General features: G+C 46.3%; 1 protein-coding gene across 2 annotated transcripts in view; it reads right to left on the bottom strand.

The window, feature by feature from the left end:
* The window catches only part of AP3D1 (adaptor related protein complex 3 subunit delta 1), a 240,225-nt gene that overhangs the window by 159,052 nt on the left and 64,989 nt on the right, over window positions 1–16,184 (bottom strand). For both annotated transcript variants that reach the window (XM_075352591.1, XM_075352592.1), the window contains exons 3-5: window positions 12,394–12,474; window positions 12,234–12,314; window positions 10,333–10,440 (exon numbers count right to left, since the gene is read on the bottom strand). In XM_075352591.1, coding sequence (XP_075208706.1) covers window positions 10,333–10,440; window positions 12,234–12,314; window positions 12,394–12,474 — 270 coding nt within the window. The remainder of the gene's footprint in view (window positions 1–10,332; window positions 10,441–12,233; window positions 12,315–12,393; window positions 12,475–16,184) is intronic.

The raw sequence follows: 16,184 nt of genomic DNA, 5'->3' as shown, positions 1-16,184 counted from the left end.
AGTCGCTTTCTGGCCAGGAAACTTATAGCCTTACGGTGGATGGGTACTTCTCCCCAACGGTGCGGGCATGGATGGAGCTGGTGAATACAATGCTCCCTTTCGAACGCACTGTGTATCAGAATAGAGGGTGCCCTGAGAAATTCACTAAGGTCTGGGAGATGTGGAATACTTCCCCTTTGACACTGTCAACTTAAATGGGGGTGGCCCCTGTGTTTCTGTATTTGTGATAAGAGATTAAGATCTGGAATTAGGTATATTCTACTTTTGGGTGGCACCCAACCGCAGAAACGGTTAATTTGATTTCTTACTGTTTGATGTGATGTTTGTGCATCTCAGGTACCTCATTTAGACAATTCATTACAACACAAAATGTAGTGTTATCATTGCCTTACGTTACTCTGATCATTTCTCTTTTTATCTGTCCATATACAGCAGGGGTGGGGAACCTCCGGCCCGCGGGCCGCATGCAAACCCGCCATGACCTTTTGTGCGGCCCCTGGGCAGATTCCCGGGGGTGGCAGTGCTCGGCCACTGCCGTGGTCTTACCGGGCGCCGGCCCTTTAAGGCTTCACATGCGCTGCTTGCGCGCACCAATGAGCTCTTTCCCTGGCAGGTGCCAGCGTGCTCAGGACTGACTTTGTGGGCGGGTTTAGCGCTCTGCGCTTCCGTCCCACAGCAGCTTCACCGTTTCCTGCATTGTGCCGCCCGCTCTCCACCCCTTCTCCCGTGCAGCGTGCCTCAATCAATGCTGTGTGCTGCCCGCTCTCTGCCCCTTCTCTGGTGCAGCTCCCTGGCGCTGTGTGCCGCCCGCTCTCTACCCCTTCTCCATTGCAGCGTGCAGCTCCACGTGCTGTGTGCTGCCGCTCCCCGGTGCTGTGTGCCGCCCGCTCTCTGCCCCTTCTCCGGTGTAGCGTGCAGCTCCCCGGTGCTGTGTGCCACCCGCTCTCTGCCCCTTCTCCGGTGCAGCCTGCCCCCTGCAGTGCTGTGTGCAGACTCCCCAGCAATGTGGATCACCCCCGCTGTTGAGTTCTCTCCAGTGCTCCTTACCACCCCAAGTGCAGTGTACCCCCTAGTGAAGTCTGTGCTCTGCAAATGCTGTCTGTGCCCCCAAGTCTCCTCCTAGTGAGGTCTGTGTGCCCCCCACTTAGTGAGGTCTGTGTGCCCCCCACTTAGTGAGGTCTGTGTGCCCCCCACTTAGTGAGGTCTGTGTGCCCCCCACTTAGTGAGGTCTGTGTGCCCCCCACTTAGTGAGGTCTGTGTGCCCCCCACTTAGTGAGGTCTGTGTGCCCCCCACTTAGTGAGGTCTGTGTGCCCCCCACTTAGTGAGGTCTGTGTGCCCCCCACTTAGTGAGGTCTGTGTGCCCCCCACTTAGTGAGGTCTGTGTGCCCCCCACTTAGTGAGGTCTGTGTGCCCCCCACTTAGTGAGGTCTGTGTGCCCCCCACTTAGTGAGGTCTGTGTGCCCCCCACTTAGTGAGGTCTGTGTGCCCCCCACTTAGTGAGGTCTGTGTGCCCCCCACTTAGTGAGGTCTGTGTGCCCCCCACTTAGTGAGGTCTGTGTGCCCCCCACTTAGTGAGGTCTGTGTGCCCCCCACTTAGTGAGGTCTGTGTGCCCCCCACTTAGTGAGGTCTGTGTGCCCCCCACTTAGTGAGGTCTGTGTGCCCCCCCACTTAGTGAGGTCTGTGTGCCCCCCACTTAGTGAGGTCTGTGTGCCCCCCACTTAGTGAGGTCTGTGTGCCCCCCACTTAGTGAGGTCTGTGTGCCCCCCACTTAGTGAGGTCTGTGTGCCCCCCACTTAGTGAGGTCTGTGTGCCCCCCACTTAGTGAGGTCTGTGTGCCCCCCACTTAGTGAGGTCTGTGTGCCCCCCACTTAGTGAGGTCTGTGTGCCCCCCACTTAGTGAGGTCTGTGTGCCCCCCACTTAGTGAGGTCTGTGTGCCCCCCACTTAGTGAGGTCTGTGTGCCCCCCACTTAGTGAGGTCTGTGTGCCCACACTTAGTGAGGTCTGTGTGCACCCCACTTAGTGAGGTCTGTGTGCACCCCACTTAGTGAGGTCTGTGTGCACCCCACTTAGTGAGGTCTGTGTGCACCCCACTTAGTGAGGTCTGTGTGCACCCCACTTAGTGAGGTCTGTGTGCACCCCACTTAGTGAGGTCTGTGTGCACCCCACTTAGTGAGGTCTGTGTGCACCCCACTTAGTGAGGTCTGTGTGCACCCCACTTAGTGAGGTCTGTGTGCACCCCACTTAGTGAGGTCTGTGTGCACCCCACTTAGTGAGGTCTGTGTGCACCCCACTTAGTGAGGTCTGTGTGCACCCCACTTAGTGAGGTCTGTGTGCACCCCACTTAGTGAGGTCTGTGTGCACCCCACTTAGTGAGGTCTGTGTGCACCCCACTTAGTGATGTCTGTGTGCCCCCCCCCTTAGTGATACCTGTGTGCCCCCCCCTTAGTGATGCCTGTGCCCACCTAGTGATGTCCGTGCCCCCCCTAGTGCTCTCTGTGTCGCCCTAGTGATGTGTGTGCCCCCCAGTGCAGTCTGTGCCCCACAGCAATGTTTATGCCTCCCTGTGACCTAGTAATCTGTGTTCCCCAGCATCTCCTGTTATGTATATGCTCCTAGCCCCTCCTGTCATGGATATGCCCCAGCGTCTCCTGTGATGTGTATGCCCCAACCCCTCCTGTGATATATACGTCACACACTGGGGTATATACATCACATAGGAGATGCTGGGGCTGTACATATGACAGGAGGGGCTGTGCGCATATACCTCACAGGAGAGGCTGTGCGCATATACCTCACAGGAGGGGCTGGGCGCATATACATCAAAGGAGGGGCTGAAAGCATACACATCACAGGAGGGAGCTGGGGGCATATACATGTCCCAGCCCCTCGTGTGATGTATGTGCCCCCAGTGTTTTCTGTGATGTAGGTGTCTCTTGTATATACAGCAGTCCCAGCGTCTCCTATGTGATGTATATGCCAACAGCCCCTTCAGTGATGTAGGTGTCCTGTGATTTATATACACCAGTCCCTGTCCCTGTCTCTGTTGTGTGATGTATATAGTCTACCAATCTTATTATCACAAAGAGTTGCCTGCGCTCCAGACCGTGACAAACCTGGAGAAGAGAGAAGCAACATAAGTATCGCCGAACATCACAGCCTCACAAAAGAGAAGCCGCTCCGGCCACCACAATAGGGGTGAGTTAACGGTTTGACCAAATATAGTTGGTTCATTTTCACATTGATAATTTTGTGCGGCCCCCGAAGGTTGGCAAAAATTTCCAAATGGCCCCCGGCAGCAAAAAGGTTCCCCACCCCTGATATACAGCTTTGAGCACGTGTATGTTTTGTATACTCTTACCATGTACCTGTCTTGCTCTGTTTGCTGTTTAATAAACGAATTTAAAAAAAAATGTGGTTAGTTTGTTGCTATTGTTTAACTATCTCAGGTGCTTCAATAATCTAATGTATTCAAGCTAAACAGCATTGTAGTTGTTTTAGTGTGGAATTATACGGTGTTATACCTAATTGGTAAACTTATCTGAATTTACTACAGAATTGTAAGTACATGTTTATGCCTTTCATGTCTTTATAATGTACCTGGTATATTTCTTTGCAGTTTAGTAAACTAGTTAAAAAAAAAAAAAAAAAATTAGCTCACTTCCTAAGGCTACTTTCACACTTGCATTCAGCGCAGTCCGTCACTATGGAGAATAGCGCAGTCCGTTAACGCACTGCGCTATTCTCCATAGACTTGTATGGATGACGCACTGTAACGCAAGTGTTAGCATTGCATCGCCTTGACGACGCAGTATCGTTATTTTGACGCTGTGCCGGGCGGAAGGAACGCAGCATGTAACTTTTTTTGAGCGGCGGAAACCTTTATTTTTCACTGTGCATGCTCTTTTTTTTTTTTTTTAAATCATAGAAACTTTATCTTGTTTCTCGATGGCCGAACTTTCAGCTGAGCGCCCGGCCGCCGGCAGTGAGAGCTCTCAGCTGAGCACCCCCGACCGCCGGCTATTGAGAGCATTCAGCTGAGCGCCCGGCCGCCGGCACGTGAGAGCTCTCAGCTGAGCGCCCGGCCGCCGGCATGTGAGAGCACTCAGCTTAGCGCCCCCAGCATGTGAGAGCTCTCAGCTGAGCACCCGGCCGCCAGCATGTGAGAGCGCTCAGCTTAGCGCCCCCGGCTATTGAGAGCGATCAGCTGAGCGCCCGGCCACCGGGTGATCAGCTGATCGTTCACAATAGTCTGCTGCCGGTAAAACTGTAAAGAAGAAAAAAACAAAAGAAAAAAAAAAAGCTTTCCGTTGTTTTGTACGATCCGTTGCATCTGTTGTGCCATTATATGCAACGCATCCGTCACACAACGCAATGCAACGGATGCCGTTCAACGAAAGTGTGAAAGTAGCCTAAGGCTATGTGCGCACTAGGCGTTTTTTCCCGCGGATTTACCCGCAGTTTTGCTGCGGAAATTTCTTGAGAAAAGTTTGAAATCTTTCTGCAGACATTTCCCTGCAAAACCTATGGGGGAAAAAAAATAGCTGTCCGCGTTTTTTTCTCAAGAAAATTCTTTGTGAAGATTTTCTTGAGAAAATTTCTTGAGAAAATGTGCATGTCACTTCTTTTCCACAGGTACCTGCGGTATACCCCCGGTATTTCACTCCATTCACTGTAATGTAATCGCGAAATACCGGGGGTATACCGCAGGTAGCAAATGATGTGCGGTATAGCCGCGATTTACCTGTGGTAATATTCATCGCTGCCTACGGTTTTGCAGGAAGCGAGGTCATTATGACAGAAGAGGAAGCGGAGCAGAGTAAACACACACGTCACACTCCCTGGACACCGCACAGAAGCGCTTCCGTGTGACCTCCAGGTGCCCGTGCAGTCTGTGTCCTGCTCCGGCCCCGTGGCTGCCAGCAAGCAGTGTCAGTGTCTGCCCGCAGTGTCAGCAGCTTGTCACCCTGCAGCGTAGGCAGACACTGACACACAGCAGTGCGTGCAGCCACGGGGATGACGGGCGCTGCTGTCAGGAGGTGAGATGAGATCATTACTTGCTGTGACGATCTGCTGCCTCCTGACGTCACCACTGTCACTGCAGTCTATGCCCGCAGCCCGAGACTGTCACTGGCGGTGACGTCACGGGCTCTCGCGATACTGCTGAGTACGCGGCGGGCATAGAAGGCAGTGACAGCGCTGATAGCAGGACTGCAGGACATCATCACAGCAGGTAATGATCTCATCTAACCTCCTGATGGCAGCGCTTAGCATCCCCTGCAGTGACCTGGGCTGACCTATTGATGTTAGCTCAGGTCACTGCATTGCTCTCCCAGCCAATGGGGAACCTTCTGTTCTTCATTGACTGGGACAGTAACTATGGTATGGATCGTCGTGGGATTTGATTGTTCTTGTCAATAAATTGGTGAAAGAGGGAATGTGGGGAGTGTTTTTTCAAATAAAAATTAGACAACAAAAAAAGTTTTATTTCTTACTGACTGGGTTGGTGATGTCGGGTATGTGATAGACACGTGACATCACTAACCCCAGGGCTTGATGCCAGGTGACATTACACATTTGGCATCAACCCCATATATTACCCCGTTTGCCACCGCACCAGGGCAACGGGATGAGTTGGGGCGAAGCACCAGGATTGGCACGTCTAATGGATGCGCCACTTCTGGGGCCGCTACAGCCTGCTATTTTTAGGCTGGGGAGTGTCCACTAACAGTGGACCTCCCTAGTCTGAGAATATCAGACCCCAGCTGTCCGCTTTACCTTGGCTGGTGATCCAACTTGGGGGGGACCCCACGTTTTTTGTTTTAAATTATTTATTTAATGTAAAATAACAGTGTGGGGTGCCCTCTGTTGTGGATTACCAGCCAAGGGGAAGCTGCCAGCTGTGGTCTGCAGGCTGCAGCTGTCTGCTTTACCCTAGCTGGCTACAAAAGATGGGGGGACCTCACGTCATTTTTTAATTATTTAGTTATTTTTTGGCTAAATACAAGGCTAGGCACCCTTTAGTGCCACATGAAAGTCACTAAAGGGTGCCAGCTTAGAATATGCAGGGGGTGGGACATTATATAGGTCTTTCTCATCTATCCATCTTTCCCTCTATCCATTATCTGTCTATCGATTATCTATTATCTATATTATTTATTGCAGTTCAGCATAACAAAACCGCAGGAACCAACCTGCGGCAAAACCGCGGCAAAAACGCATGCGTTTTTCCCGCGGTTTTGGTGCGTTTTTTTACCACAGGTGCGGTAATCTTCAACTCCCAGAAGTTTCTCAAGAAATTTTCTTGAGAAAAATCACTTTTCTATTGCGCACATAGCCTAAGAGGTGTTTTTTGAAGGAGTAACCTTTGCCTTGCATATGCACCTGAACAGCAGTAGGCATATACAATTGCAGTAATAAATACTGTTTAAAATCACTAACCCATATAGGATACTACTGCTGGCAAGGTGCTAACGGCACACACAGGTGCATATCTATCCACGGACTAGTTTGAACAGGGTAAAACAAAATCGTGGATTAACCCTTGCATGTGCAAATTTTTGAAAAAATTAGATATAAAAATCACTTTCATTGCACGTTATAGGTTTAAATAGCCCTAATCCAAATTAACAAGTCGAAAGCCTGGAAATATATAAAATATGTTAAAAACCCTGAGATGTTGATTCAATGAAGGTTTATTTCTAACAATACTTTTTTTGCAGCATGGTGTGTGACCCTGCTATTTCTGGGTTATGATTCGTTGCTTGAGACCTTTCTTGTGCTTTTTATAATAGAATCTTTGTAAAACGCTCTTTTTACTCTAATAAAATGATTTTTTGATCATTTTTACAAAAAAATATACAGTTGCCTTTGAGGCTCTTTTTTCTTGTTGCATTTAAAAAAAAAAAGTGTATAAATTATATATATTTTTTTTATTATATATAATCAGGACCTCTTACATATTTCAGAATAAAATAGCTGTTCAAATCATGTTACAATCAATAAAAAGGTAATGTCGCACTCCTCCCCTTTAACCTTTTTCTAATCAGGTCACAGTTAATTAGCGGGTGTGCATTCTCCATATGGTGATCACCTACACATATAAAGAACAAGCTCAAAATAAAAAAAAAAAAAATACAGAAAAAAAAGTCACCTAAATGAACCCATCAATGATGATAAATATCATCCTATCGTATATGTAATCCATTAGACTGTCTAGTCTGTAAAACAAATATCCAGAGGGCCTCTCTGCTTAATAGCAATCTCCTACCATCTCCTCCTCTGACATCCATTTTTACCCTTTCTATCCCTGTACTTTTTCTAGTTGCATTTATCTTTCAAAGACAAGTCCAGCTGCCAGTCTGTTTCTCCAGTACTGAGATATCACTGTCTGTAGTGATATGTAAATAAGTCTGCCGATCTGGAGCCTCTGTCACTCCAGCTCTAGTCCCTGCCAAATGCCATATCCTCCTGTTTGAATGCCTAAAATCACACAGCATAGAGGCTGTCAGTCACGCAGGAGGTGGTGGCATTGGGAAAGAGCTGGATTGACAGACTTCACATCTACAGCATCATTTACTTATCAATACAAATGCTGATTTCTCAGTAATGGAGGAATAGACTGGCCATGTAAAGGTATTGCTGGACTTGTCTTTGACAGGGTTACATGCCCACATAGTTTGGGAAGTTAATACTTGATGACACATTCCTATCCAGGACTTGTGCCTATGTTGAGTGTTTGCAGCATTTCCAGTGTGTCTCTGCTGCGTTTTACGGTAGCAGATTTCTGAAATCGCCTGCACATGAAGTTTTTATGTTCCTTGCGGATTTCAATGATCCATGACTTTTTGTAAATCTGCTGCATGTCAATTCTCTTAGGATTTTTGCTGCATTTTTCACTTATGCAAATGAGCACATAAAAATCTCGAGTAAAATATATATATAAAAAAATGCATACCATACACTGCATTTTTGCTGGCAAAAGATGCATTTTTATTGCAAAAAAAAAAAAAAATATCTACAAATACTCAATACCCCAAGGCCATGTTCCAACGATAAGTATTTGGTTAGCTCTTTTTACTGTTTTTTAATGTTGCAGATTTTCTGCAGCATTTCTGCACCTATTAACTAAATGTGGTTACTTGCATTTTAGTTGTCGTATTTGGTATGTAATGTGTTAAATAAAGTGGCTTAGTTTTACATACTTCCTGTTACTTAGATTTGATAAAACTATCCATAATGTAATTACAAAGGGTTTCTGTGTGTTTCGCCTGAGGAAATGCACTAATAATACATGCACATTTTTCTCATCTCACTGAAGAAAAAAAAAAAAATGTATAATTTTAAGGGGCTGCCATTGCACCGGTATAGCTATTACAAGGGGATGCCACCACGCTGGTATAGCTATTACAAGGGGATGCAAGGGGATGCCGCCACGCTGGCATAGCTATTACAAGGGGATGCAAGGGGATGCCGCCACGCTGGCATAGCTATTCAAAGGGGATGCCACCACGCTGGTATAGCTATTACAAGGGGATGCAAGGGGATGCCGCCACGCTGGTATAGCTATTACAAGGGGATGCCACCACGCTGGTATAGCTATTGAAAGGGGATGTCGCCACGCTGGCATAGCTATTCAAAGGGGATGCCGCCACGCTGGCATAGCTATTCAAAGGGGATGCCGCCACGCTGGTATAGCTATTCAAAGGGAATGCCGCCACGCTGGTATAGCTATTCAAAGGGGATGCCGCCACGCTGGTATAGCTATTCAAAGGGGATGCCGCCACGCTGGTATACCTATTCAAAGGGGATGCCGCCACGCTGGTATACCTATTCAAAGGGGATTCCGCCACGCTGGTATAGCTATTCAAAGGGGATTCCGCCACGCTGGTATAGCTATTCATAGGGGATGCCGCCACGCTGGTATAGCTATTCATAGGGGATGCCGCCACGCTGGTATAGCTATTCAAAGGGGATGCCGCCACGCTGGTATAGCTATTCAAAGGGAATGTCGCCACGCTGGTATAGCTATTCAAAGGGGATGTCGCCACGCTGGTATAGCTATTCAAAGGGGATGCCGCCACGCTGGTATAGATATTCAAAGGGGATGCCACCACGCTGGCATAGCTATTCAAAGGGAATGCCGCCACGCTGGTATAGCTATTCAAAGGGGATGCCGCCACGCTGGTATAGCTATTCAAAGGTGATGCCGCCACGCTGGTATAGCTATTCAAAGGGTATGCCGCCACGCTGGTATAGCTATTCAAAGGGGATGCCGCCACGTTGGTATAGCTATTCATAGGGGATGCCGCCACGCTGGTATAACTATTCAAAGGGGATGCCGCCACGCTGGTAAAGCTATTGAAAGGGGATGCCGCCAAGCTGGTATAGCTATTCAAAGAGGATGCCACCACACTGGTATAGCTATTCAAAGGGGATGCCGCCACGCTGGTATAGCTATTCAAAGGGGATGCCGCCACGCTGGTATAGCTATTCAAAGAGGATGTCACCACACTGGTATAGCTATTCAAAGGGGATGCCGCCACGCTGGTATAGCTATTCAAAGACGATGTCACCACACTGGTATAGCTATTCAAAGGGGATGCCGCCACACTGGTATAGCTATTCAAAGGGGATGCCGCCACGCTGGTATAGCTATTTGAAGGGGATATCGTTGGTGCATTTCTTTCTGACTAAGCACTTTGCCCTAGAACCAGGCTGTGTCCACCCTCCTTGATAGCTGGATCTTTTCTCCCCAGACATGTAGGTTTTTAACCAAGATAAAGGCAGTTAGGATGGGGTCCCGGTATATTGAGCTCACGTTGCCGCTGGTTACCAAGCTCACATGCATTGGTCAATACATAAGCTAAGTATCTTTTTTCAAATAATTTTCAAATTTTTTCCGAAAGCATAATGCAATACCAGAGTTACCTTATTCATTGTTAGCATTCTAGAGTGCAGCTGTAGGTATTTTGTAGTTGCACCAGTATAGCTATTTGAAAGGAATGCTGCAACACTAATATAGCTTTTTGATTTTTCTTTAATTTTGGCATAGGGATGTTGATCTAATCTAGTAACCAATAAAAGAGAAACGCAGTATTCCATGACAGCCATTCAGATGTGCAATAGTCCACGCAAGGCCAAACAAATCTGCCAGTGTGGGAGGCTCCGTCATAAAGAAACCCTTGTTTGGCTCAGAGGGGTCATGCGTGTAGGAACCATTCCATAATTTCCGTATGCCCTTATGGGCACTTTGGACAGGGTATCTTCATGAGACAATCATTTTAATTATAGCACGTATTTTCAAAGTGATCTTTCATGCGTTTCACTTACCAGTGTCATGATGTCATTTGCTAAATCTCTGGCCAAGTCAGGAGTGACAAAACAAGACAGCCCGGTCAGGGCCACACCAGTGTCATATTGATTAGGGCTGCTTAGATCCTGAAAAGAAACCATTACTTTGTTAAAATAAGTTCTAATGAAGCTAGGTCATTTGTAATAAATGCAGACAGCAATATATATAGTGGGTACGGAAAGTATTCAGACCCCGTTAAATTATTCGCACTTTGTTTCATTGCAGCCATTTGTTAAATTCAAAAAAGTTCACTTTTTTTTCTCATTAATGTACACTCCACCTCATCTTGACAGAAAAAAACAGAAATGTAGAAAGTTTTGCAAATTAAACGTGAAAAACTGAAATATCACATGGTCATAAGTATTCAGACCCTTTGCTCAGACACTCATTTAAGTCACATGCTGTCCATTTCCTTGTGATCCTCCTTGAGATGGTTCTGCTCCTTCATTGGAGTCCAGCTGTGTTTAATTAAACTGATAGGACTTGATTTGGAAAGGCACACACCTGTCTATATAAGACATCACAGTGAATGTCAGACCAAATAAGAATCATGAGGTCAAAGGAACTGCCCAAGGAGCTCAGAGGCACAATTGTGGCAAGTCACAGATCTGACCAAGGTTACAAAAGAATTTCTGCAGTACTCAATGTTTTTAAGAGCACAGTGGCCTCCATAATCCTTAAATGGAAGAAGTTTGGGACCACCAGAACTCTTCCTTAGACCTGGCCGTCCAGCCAAACTAAGCAATCGTGGGAGAAGAGCCTCAAGATCACTGTGGCTGAGCTCAGAGATGCAGTAGGGAGATGGAAGAAAGTTCCACAAAGTCAATTATCACTGCAGCCCTCCACCAGTCGGGCATTTATGGCAGAGTGGCCCGACGGAAGCCTCTCCTCAGTGCAAGACATATAAAAGCCCACAGAGTTTGCAGCAAAAAAAAACACATGAAGGACTCCCAGACTATGAGAAATAAGATTCTCTGGTCTGATGAGACAAAGATAGAACTTTTTGGTGATCATTCGAATTCACGGTATGCGTGGAGAAAACCAGGCACTGCTCATCACCTGCCCAATGCAATCCCAACAGTGAAACATGGTGGTGGCAGCATCATGCTATGGGGGTGTTTTTCAGCTGCAGGGACAGGACGACTGGCTGCAAGTGAAGGAAAGATGAATGCGGCCAAGTACAGAGTTATCCTGCAAGAAAACCTCTTCCAGAGTGCTCTGGATCTCAGACTTGGCTGAAGGTTCACCTTCCAATAAGACAATGACCCTAGGCACACAGCTAAAATAACATATGAGTGTCTTCAGAACAACTCTGTGACCATTCTTGACTGGCCAAGCCAGAGCCCTGACCTAAACCCTATTGAGCATCTCTGTAGAGACCTGAAAATGGCTGTCCACCAACGTTCACCATTTAACCTGACAGAATTGGAGAGGATCTGCAAGGAGGAATGGCAGAGGATCCCCAAATCCAGATGTGGAAAACTTGTTGCATCATTCCCAAGACGATTCATGGCTGTATTAGCTCAAAAGGGAAGGTGCTTCTACTCAATACTGAGCAGAGGGTCTGAATATTTATGACAATGTGATTTTTCAGTTTTTCTTGCAAACATTTTTACATTGTTATTTTCTGTCAAGATGGAATGCAGAGTGGACATTAATGAGAAAAAAAATGAACATTTTTGAATTTACCAAATGGCTGCAATTTAACAAAGAGTGAAAAATGTAAAGGGGTCTGAATAATTTCCATACCTACTGTATATAGCTGTTCTTACAAATATGGCTAAGGTTTAAGAAATCCTCACATAACTCAAAAGCTAATCAACAGGAAAAAAAATAATCAAAACGTCTAAGCCATGGGTCTTTTCTTTGTATAAATTACCTTCCGTATCTGATTTGTGGTCAGCATAATGACGTCTGTGCCCTCATGGAAGCATTGTGAAGCCGCTAAGTATCCAATCCTCTGAAAAAAACAGAAGTAAACTGATGAAAACAGAAGACACCAATATGAAAGCGAAAAGCCAAGGTGGTTTCAATCTCACCTTGAAAGTAAACTTGGAGGCGCTCATCACCTCGATGATATTAAATGCAGCCCAGCTGATGTCATAGCCCAGCATTTGTAACTGTGGACAGAAGGAATATTGGTGAGAATAGTGCCACGGATATGAACCATGCTTTTGTGATCTATCATCCATAACATGACAGACGTAAATACGTATTATTGGGGTACACAGCTCCCCTTCGTCAGGCTGTATGGACATACCCTTCTACCGAGCCACAGCCACCTCACCCATAAACATGGAGGGCAGAGAAAGCCGCAGGCAGAAAGCTCTGGAGGCGACAGATGCTCTGGATAACAGACTTGGAGAATCGGGAGGCCCCCATACAGATTGTAGCACAACTATTTCTGCTAGGCATGATTACTTGTTTACATCTGAAGCATAGTTTTGCTTAATATTCCACTTTATATTTGTGCTTATTGAGACCACCATATTGTTTGTGGTTTAGAATTGAATATTCCTGCATCGGGACAAGAACAGCGTACGTTTCTGAAAATCTAATAGACAAGTGTCAGGCAGCATGTCCGCATGTGATAAGGGTATTACAACAAAGTGGAAAACAAACAATATAAACGAGGTATCAAAAACAGTAAAATCATGATAAATGTGGGAGTGCGGGACAAAGAACCCCACTCACCCCGAGGTAACGCAATAAAAGGGTGGAAATACACAACTCCAGGGCATTAATACAAGTCATAATTTGCAACAAAACATTGTATATAATAAATGCCAAAAATTGGTGACAATATAAGGCATGTACCCTAAGAAAACAACATCGCTTCAAATCAAACATTAAGAAAAGGTCACACGTATAAAATGGTTTTATTTATTATTATTGTAAAAACAGCTAAACATGAAAAAAACAACATAAGGCTATGTGCGCACTGGGAAATGGAATTTTCTTGAGAAAATTCCGCATGCTCTCAAAGATTACCGCACCCGCGGTAAAAAAATGCGGCAAACCGCACCCGAAAACCGCATGCGGTTTGCTGCGGTTTGACCGCGGTATTGTTCGCGGCAATGCGGGTTGGGATGTGCTTTATTGCATTCAATGCAATAAAGCACATTGAAAAAAAGAAAAAAAAAATACATTTAATTCTGAGATAGTAGATAGACAGAAGAATAGATAGATAGATAGATAGATAGATAGATAGATAGATAGATAGATAGATAGATAGATAGACAGACAGACAGACAGACAGACAGACAGACAGACAGAGGGATAGATAGATAGAGGACAGATCGCTGCATTTCCCACGGTCGGCAGTGAGTTCACATTACCGGCCGTGGGAAATGACCGGTAATTACCTCTGCTGTCTGCTGCATTCATTCAGCGCTGTGTCTGTGACAGTCGCGGCTGGATGGAAGCAGCGCAGGACGTCGGACCTGTGGATTACGCCGGAGCTTTGGTGCGGGAGGGGTTAATAAAATGGTGAACGAGGCTTGTTTGTTTTATTTAAAATAAAGGATTTTTCTGTGTGTGTGTTTTATTCACTTTACTTACGGGTTGATCATGTCAGCTGTCACATAGACGCTGCCATGATCAAGCCTGGCGTTAATGGCGGTGATCCCCCACCATCATTAACCCCTTGTATTACCCTGCTGCCACTGCTACACGGCGGCAGGAAGAGCCGAGGACACGCCGATGCTGCCGCATAATGCATGCGACAGTGCCGGGGCAGCTGCGGCTGATATTCTCCCCTCTCCCTCCCCAGCCTGAGAATACCGGGCCGCCGCTGTGTGCTTACCTCGGCTGGAAGGTAAATATACAGCGGAGCCCACGTTCTTTGTTTTCTATATTTCCGTTTTCTTTCTATGTGTGTTCTATGTGTCTGTGATGTCTGTGATGTGTTTGTGTTTACCCTCTGCTCCGTTTCCTCTTCCTGTCAATGACATCACTTCCCTGCAAAACCGCAGACAGACTATGTAACCGCGAAATACCGCAGGGAATAACGCAGGAACATGCAGTGAACCGCACAGAATTTGCTGCCTGCGTTATTCCCTGCGGGATTTCACGATTAACATTGGAGTCAATGGAGTGAAATCCCGCAGCGATGTGCGGAAAAGAAGTGACATGCACTTGTTTTTGCTGCGGGATTCCCGCAGCAAAACATGCAGCTGTCAAATTCCGCCCAGTGCGCACAGGATTTTTTTGCCCATAGGTTTTGCTGGTGATTCACTGCAGAGATGTTATGAACATTTTCTGCAGCGAAACATGCAGCAAATCCGCGGAAAAATCCGGTAAGTGCGCACATAGCCTAAATCTGCCACTGCTGAAATCATACTAATCTGAAGAATAAAACGGTCTTACTACTGTTACCACACGGTGAAGGACGTTAAAAAATAAATAAAACTCGAGTGCTTGGTTCTTATTCATTCTGTCTCCCAAAAACTGCACTCTCTGTCCCACAGCAGTGTGAGCCCTCCCTGCTCCCGGGGGCCGTTGTGTGTGAACCTCCCAGATCCCCTGGTAGAGATTGTGCCCATGAACGCCTTTGTTCCCTGACGGCAGCTTCATCTGGAGTGCAGTGTGTGAGCCCTCCCTGCTCCCGGGGGAATCGCTGTGTGTGACCCTCCCAGCTCCCCTGGTAGTGATTGTGCCCATGAACGCCTTGTTCCCTGACGGCAGCTTCATCTGGAGTGCAGTGTGTGAGCCCTCCCTGCTCCCCCGGGGCCGTTGTGTGTGAACCTCCTAGCTCCCCTGGTAGTGATTGTGCCCGTGAACACCTTGTTCCCTGACGGCAGCTGCATCTGGAGTGCAATGTGTGAAATCCCTCTATAGCCAGTTGGCCGCTGCATCTGGGTGGTCTTAGCTGCTGACAACCGTGTTAGATGTCTCTACTACCTGGTGGTAGCTGTATCCAGTCTAAGCTGGCAATCATATACGATCACCGGAGTTGTGCAGGGGTGCACAACCATTCCGATGAAGCTGTAGCACACTATTCGTGTATTTATTTCATAGCAGATTCACACAGGAGCGCTTCTCTCCCTCCTCTTAGTGCACATGGCATTCCAAAAATTGGAATAGAAAATCAAAAATGATGTGCCCGAAAAAAGTACAAATAAAAACGTCAAATTATCCCACAAAAAAACAAGCCCTCACAAGAATTAAAAAATTATTCCTCTCAAACTATGGAAATGCAAAGAAAACTTTAAATCATTTTTTTAATGTGTGGTATTACTGTAATTACATCCTCCCAGAGAATAAAGCAGACTTATCACTTATACTGGAAGGTTAAAGTTGTGAAGAAAAAATAAAAAATAAAACCAATTCATGACCTGCTGTTGATTTGTTCATTCTTCCTCCCAAAGATCTCAGTGAGGCTCAGCTCACAGTCATCTGCGCTCTATGCTGAGCGCTTACATTGGGGTTTACATGTAAATCTCTGATATATGTAATGTCCATCTTTCTAAGTGTGCACAAAAGCACATTCTGCTAGTTTTGTGCACTTCTGAAAACAAGGACACCATCGAACATAAGCCAGGCAGAGATCAAAGTATCACTGCTGCCTAACTATAATGAATTGATCCATTGAGGGTTTCATGCGAATCACGTCATTATTAAGAGATTTAGATGGAAACGCCCAATGTAGGTGCTCTGTGTAGAGCACAGGATAAATGTGGTCCAAAATCTCATTTAAAATGTTCCCTATAAAAAAATAATTACATCTGTTAACAAAAATACAAGGGGTTTCCACTGTTCTGGAAGCACAAAGGTTCAGCAAAAGCGCTTCATGGCTTTTTTTCCTCCAACTCCCAAAAGAAATCCAGCC

Source organism: Anomaloglossus baeobatrachus, chromosome 1 (assembly GCF_048569485.1).
Source record: "Anomaloglossus baeobatrachus isolate aAnoBae1 chromosome 1, aAnoBae1.hap1, whole genome shotgun sequence".
In the NCBI taxonomy this organism is placed as follows: domain Eukaryota; kingdom Metazoa; phylum Chordata; class Amphibia; order Anura; family Aromobatidae; genus Anomaloglossus; species Anomaloglossus baeobatrachus.
This window is presented reverse-complemented; position numbering and strand designations above follow the sequence as displayed.